Source organism: Bombina bombina, chromosome 1, assembly GCF_027579735.1.
Source record: "Bombina bombina isolate aBomBom1 chromosome 1, aBomBom1.pri, whole genome shotgun sequence".
Lineage (NCBI taxonomy): Eukaryota > Metazoa > Chordata > Amphibia > Anura > Bombinatoridae > Bombina > Bombina bombina.
This window is the reverse complement of record NC_069499.1, coordinates 1539073095-1539080420: the sequence shown is the minus strand read 5'-3', so window position 1 is coordinate 1539080420 and position 7326 is coordinate 1539073095. Positions and strand designations below refer to the sequence as shown.

The 7326-nt window shown below is 34.1% G+C and overlaps 1 protein-coding gene across 1 annotated transcript; it reads left to right on the top strand.

Moving 5' to 3' along the window:
- Positions 1-4402: 4402 nt before the first annotated feature.
- LOC128666988 (putative nuclease HARBI1) lies at positions 4403-6121 on the top strand. The gene is made up of 3 exons (XM_053721840.1): positions 4403-5012; positions 5556-5917; positions 6014-6121. Exons 1-3 carry the CDS (start codon positions 4403-4405, stop codon positions 6119-6121), a joined length of 1080 nt encoding a protein of 359 aa, XP_053577815.1.
- The last annotated feature ends 1205 nt before the right edge of the window (positions 6122-7326 follow it).

The window sequence follows — 7326 nt, the reverse complement described above, 5'->3', positions numbered from 1 at the left end:
TAACCAGTGTGCACCTATTACCACAAACTAGTGGACTTTTGTCTTGTTCAGCAAGCTGTTTTCAACTCAGCCTCCCGTACTTTGTTAGTACAAGAAATCTCCAACTGGTTATACAAGCCAGCGTAATTTCAACTAACCTCAAGCTGTTTTATATAAATCTATTATTGCACAGTGCATACAACTAAGGTTTATCAAAGCTCCCCTTACCTGTACGTTCTAATTTTCTGAGACAGTTGTTTTGAAGGAATTTGTATTTTTAGGGTCAGAGCATTATAAATTTTCACTAAAATCTACCACCAATACCTAGGTGCACTCACTCTAAACTGTTTTTGTCACTTCTATTAACATAGAGATGTGCATTAGTTTTCGGAAAAATTCACATTCATCGTGAAAATCGAATTTTAGTTTTGTTTTAACAGAATGCAGATAAAGAAAAAAATACTGACAAAATCATCAGTTCACCAAAAATGAGCCGGCATCTAAACTTACATTCTTGCTTTTCAAATAATGATACCAAGAGAATGAAGAAAATTTGATAATAGGAGTAAATTAAAAAGTTGCTTAAAATTGTATGCTCTATCTGAATCATGAAAGAAAAAAATTGGGTTCAGTGTCTCTTTAATACTTATCTTCTTGTGAACTGCTCGTGCAATGCCGCCCTTGCAGATTCACAGCCATCGGGCGGATTGATGTTCGCAGTTTCAGAACAGGTGGACCAGTTAAGGAACAGCGATCTTAAGACCGCTGCTCCTTAACTGCTGTTTTCACGGAAACAGGAGCCTCAGTTGCCATTTGGCCCTTTATAAATCGCCCCCCTAAAGTTTAAGTTTTCAATGCCTAAGACTGTGAACTCAAACTGCCCTGCTCTGGGTGATTTGCATGGCATCAATAATGACATCACTGATTACATCACACATCACATAGTTGATGACATTATCAATTACATCACTTGTGACATGACCTATGAAGTCATCTTAAAGATCAGAGAAATTATCGGCTAGATTATTTGTTTTGTCGGTAAGGCTGTGCGCTGCTAATGAGCAGTTTTCCCTCACCACTTACATACAGACAGCGCTGGTATTACAGGTTTTTAGAAACCCGGCGTTAGCCACAGAAAAGTGAGCGGAGAGCAAAATTTAGCTCCACATCTCACCTCAATACCAGCGCTGCTTACGTTAGCGGTGAGCTGGTTAAACGTGCTCGTGCACGATTTCCCCATAGGGATCAATGGGGCTGAGCCGGCTGAAAAAAAAAAAACAACACCTGCAAAAAAGCAGCGTAAAGCTCCTAACGCAGCCTCATTGATTCCTATGGGGAAATAAATGTTATGTCTACACCTAACACCCTAACATGAACTACCGCTCACTTTTGGTCAGACTCATAATACCGGCGCTATGCAAGTCCCATTGAAAATATAGGATACGCAATTGACGTAAGTGGATTTGTAGTATTTCCAAGTCTGGCCAAAAAAGTGAGCGGTGAGCCTGTCATGTCAAGACTCGTAATACCAGCGGGCGTTAAAAAGCAGCGTTGCGACCTCTTAACGCTGCTTTTTAACCCTAACGCACAACTCATAATCTAGCAGTAAATATTCTAAATGTATAACACACCCACAGCCACCATAACCTCACAGTGACTTCTTTCCACTTTTCAACACTATTTTTCTTACCCTAGCCCATGTCCTCATCTACACACACAAGCATTTCCTCATTCCTTCCTCTCATTTCCTTCCCTTCACACAGTTTTGTCTTCTGTGTTGCACCATGTATCAGCAACATCTACAAAACGCCAGCAACCGATGACCTTCAATTACCCTAGTATGTATCTATAATTGTCTAAATTACTCTACCCTTCCAATGAAAGTCTATTTTTAACCCCCTCACCCTTTTCCTAATAGGGGCTCACAAACTACCCCATTACAGTATTGACCCCAAAATCGCCATTACCCTCATCACAATAACCCCATAATCCCTAAACTGCCATTGCCCCCTTTAAAAAAAAACTAATCTTGAAAAGGGCATTTGTCAGGCAGTGCCCTAGTTTAAGTTATTATAGCTTGCTAAAAAGTGATCTTTGCTCTTTTGGAAAAAAATAAATGTAAAAAATGATCCTTTGTTACAGGTGAAAAATTTCACCTGTAGACGTATACTTACCTCTCTGGAGAGCCGTTTAAATCCAGACCCTTCTTCATAGAGCCTCTGGCCCCACTAATAGGAAGAGACATTCTCCTTTCACTCATTTTTTCAGATGATCGTTTTGTTTTCACTGAAAAGAATGCACAAGCCTACTAAACAGTAATGAAAAGGAAAACAATTAAAGTAGGACACTCATGAGTGTGAACAATGGTCTTTCATTAATTCATGTTTAAGACATGTTCTTGTGATTGTCTAGTAATGTATAACTTTAAAATGATGCTGGTATCCAAGTAAAGAACCTTTTCTGCTCTTAATGAGTGTTCAATTCCACAACGTTTTCAAGCAGTAGATTTTAAACCATATATGGTGATAAACAATGTGAATTTGATGACTGAATTATTAATTAACAAATTATTCACTGCCATTTATGATGAATATGAAATGTCTAACCATTTATAGTATTAAACAATGTTAAAGATACAGTCTACTCCAGAATTTTTATTGTTTAATAAAATCCCTTAATTACCTTTTTTCCAGTTTTGCATAACCAAAACAGTTACATTAATATACTGTTTAACTGATGATAAAAGCAAATTGGAAAGTTGTTTATAATCGCATGCCCTATCTGAATTATGAAAGTTTAATTCTGACTAGATTGTCCATTTAGGGGTTAACAATTAACCATTAGAGATGTGCGTTTGTTTTTGGAAAAATCAAATTTTCGTTTAGTTTTAACAGATTGAAAATCTGAATGAATGCAACAAAAAAATAAATTAAAACAAAATGAAAAATTACTGACAAAGTCATCAGTATATTTATTTGTTTCCTTTATTTCTTTTTTTAAGCAGTTAAATGTGATCTCCATGCTCTGGAGAGCTTAAGTATTGAAAAGTTCACCTGTAGTTTTAAAACATTTACATTCGTTTTAAAGAACATTAATGTAAATGTTCAATGAAAATTTGATTTTCATTTTTTTAAACAAAACGAAAACCAAATAGTGCAACCAATGAATATTCGGGGAAACGAATTTCCCTGAATATTCACAACAAAAATTTTGTCCGAAACTAAATTTTCCTTACATGCACATCTCTATTAACTATTGCTTAAAACCATATATGGTAATAAACAGATTATTCAACATGTATTTTATTAAGCATTTTTTAAGATGTATTAATTCGATAATCCTTACAATGTTTATTTTTAACCATATATGGGAGAATTTTTTTTTTTTAAACAATTAATTAATTTACCATTATTTATCTTGACAATACAGCATGTCAGGTAAAATGATAATTATGCGAATAAATATATTAAAGGCATATTTATATACAAATTATACACTGATATCCAAGTGTTATTGTGAACTGCTTGTGCAATGCCGCCCCCTACAGATTTGCGGCCAATCGGCCGCTAGCAGAGGATCTCTATCAGCCCAATTGTATGAGATTGGGCAGATTGATGTCTGCAGCCTCAGAACAGATGGACCAGTTAAGGAGCATCAGTCTTAAGACCTCTGCTTCATAACTGCTGTTTCTGCAGAAACAGGGGCCTCAGGGGCCATTCAGCCCGTGATAAATCACCCCCCCCTAAAGTTTAAGTTATCAATGCCTAAAATTTTGAACTCAAACTGCCTTGCCCTGGGTGATTTGCATGGCATCATCAATTAAATCACTGATTACATCACACATCACATAGTTGATGACACTATCAATTACATCACTTGTGACATCACCTATGAAATCATCTTATAGATCAGAGAAATTATATTTTCTAAATGTATAACAAACCCACAGCCACCATAACCTCACAGTGACTTCTTTCCACTTTTCAACACTATTTTTCTTACCCTAGCCCATGTCCTCATCTACACACACAAGCATTTCCTCATTCCTTCCTCTCATTTCCTTCACCTCACACAAAGGGGGAAATTTATCAAGCATTCAACACTGTATTCTCAATATTATCCGCATCTAAATTCACTTCCGAATTATTAATCTAATTTATGAAACAGTAATTGGTGCTTAGAAACGATATATTTCTAAATCCGTCAATATGTCCGCAGCTCTAACGCCGAGATACGTTCGAACATCTATACGATTGTTTTTCTACAGTATTCGATGTAATCTACGCTATTATTCAATTTATCATCCTGTCAACAATTGTATCCGGGCATCGTATTTCCTCACGTATGTGCTTTTCTATACGCATATTCTGTGGTCGCGAAATAGATCTTCAAGCAGCATTTATAACGCATATATTAATCAGTTATGGAAATTGTTATTGCAATGTTTCATACTATTTATATGCGTCGAATGGAACGAAGAATAGATGGTCAAGCTGTTCAACAGATAGATAGGCTTCAAAGAAGGCGCAGAAGGATTCCAAGGTTTTTTCGTCCCAGATCAGGACTTGATGCACTTTCTGACATTGACATCATCAGGCGTTTTAGATTGAGTAGAGAATCAATTGAAAGGCTATACAATCAAATATCTGGTCAACTTGAACCCATTACTTTTCGGACACATGCTCTGCCCGGAATGTTGAAGCTGTTGGCTGTTTTACATTTTCTAGCAACTGGTTCCTTTCAATCAGTTACTAGTGTAGTTGTTGGCATGAGCCAGCCTTCTTTTTCACGCCACCTAACTACAGTGATTGATGCTCTTTTGTCAGTTTTCAAACGGTATGTTTTTTTACCAAATACTGCTGAAGAATGGCATTCTGTAAAGCTTAATTTTTTTAGACTTGCTGGAATCCCAAATGTGTTGGGTGCAATTGATTGTACTCATGTCAGAGTAAGGCCACCACATCTAAAAGAAGAAATGTATCGCAACCGCAAGTTTTATCATTCTTTGAACATCCAGATGGTTTGTGATGCTGGTTTGAAAATCATGAGTGTCCGTTCAGGATTTCCAGGATCATGTCATGATTCATATATTCTCAAACAGTCTGCCCTGTATAATAAATTTGAGGAAGGACAAATGCCTGAAGGATGGCTACTAGGTATAATTATGAAAATTAAAAACGAAACCTTCTAATGTGCGTTAATATTAACTCACAATATTGTAATTTTTTGTGCAGTGTATAATATCATTAGATTTTAAAATACAGTATATACCCTGTTTTTATTTATTTATTCTGTTTGCTGCAGCACCAAGGTCAATGGATTTTTAGTTCCATACCTTTTTTAAAATACCTATCTATCTATCTATCTATCTATCTATCTATCTCTCTCTCTCTCTATATATATATATATATATATATATATATATATATATATTTATATATATATATATATAGCGATATAATTAAATTTTTATTAATACCAATATATATGTACAATTTAAAACATAAAAATGGTTGCAAGTAAAAAGTGTATCTGAACACATTTAAATTTGTATAACTCTTTTTATTTTTCAAAAGGAGATGCAGGATATTCCTGTAGGAACTGGCTACTTACTCCTGTAAATATTCCACGCACAAGATCTGAAATGCGGTACAATGATGCACACAAAACAACTCGATGTGTGATTGAGAGGACCTTTGGAATGCTCAAAAGCCGTTTTCGTTGTCTAGATGAATCCGGAGGCACTCTTCAATACGTTCCTGAGAAAGTGGCTGTTATGGTGTTGGTCTGTTGCATGTTGCATAACATCGCTTTGCGACAATCAAACATAGAGGAACTGGAAATAATAACACCAGATGAAGATGGTGTTGAATCTGTTCCTCAAGATGTAGTTGAAGGGGGTACACATGCACGTAACCAGTTGATACAAACTCATTTCGTAGGTGAATAAAATAAAAATTATGTATGATTTATGTATTGATTCCATAATTTTTAGCAATAATTATTTATAAACAATCTCTTCTTATATTCACAGGTTAACTCGAAAATTTTTCTAAGTTCAAGCATGAAAATCTATAATTCAAAAATGAAAAACGTTCTCCACAAAATTATTCACAATTTAGATGATGAGAGTGATGTGTAATTCAAAAATAAATATGTTCTGATTGATACAGTTGAAAAAAAAATGTATTTGCCTATGTTGTCTTTTCTTATATTTGTTATTTGTTTAAAAAAATTAAAATAAAACCATTTTTTTTTTTTATTTTTTTTTTTTTACTAACGACTTACAATATAGTTGTTGAAAATAAGTTGTATCCTTGAACAGTGTGCCATTAAGAAAACATGTTCTTTGATTCTAAACTTTTTATTATTGTTGAAAACAAGCACTAGCTTTGTATATATTTGAAAGCCAGATACAGCTTTTGGAACCTATAAATTAAGAACAAACCTTGCATAGACGTATAGCAATGCAATTGGAATAAAATGTAAGCTAGTCAAGTATAAAATGCATAAAACATATCAACCCCCTAGCTATAGTGTTGATGCTACACACTGCAAGAAAACAAACCTTGACAGGAGAGATGTTTTAAAAATTGAAACAGTCGAATTACATTTTATTGCATTCAATAGTAACCTTTTCATAACTATATGAACATCATAATATATTAAAATTTTATCAAAACAAGAAGGCAACATATAAAAACATTTTATTAAAATTTTCTAATAACTAGATAACCATCAATATATAATATAACAATGCAATTTAAATAACTAATAAACTTATTTAAACATATATGAAACTTTCGCTAATAATAAGATGCAAGAATAACAATTGAAACAGAATTTAATATACATGTATTGAATAACATTCTAATCTAATGAGGATGCAAATTATGTGAACCGAATAAGTTTTAACAAACTATCTGTCTCTTAACACATTTATCATAAAATAATATAAACTCAAACATTTATTTATAAATAAAAAAAAATTTCCTGAATTTACTGAAATGATTGACATATTACGTCATTTCCTTCAAGATTAGAAACTCGTTAGCAAGATGTCGCAACGTTCTCCGTTCACTGCTGGAGAGCTAATTATTTTAGTTTATGGGATGGAGAAATATTTTCCAAAAAGAATAGAAGGTGTTAGATCTGTCAAACAAGATCAACGCGATTATCTTGTTTATGAGATAATACGCAGGATGTATCGGGTATCGGGAATAAAAAGAACAAGAAGACAGTGCCTTCAACGCTATTCGGATCTACGTAGACGTGAAAAGGAGTACCATACTAGGATTAGAAGTCTCATTAGAGTTTGTAAGTGTTGACTACATACACTATTTCTAA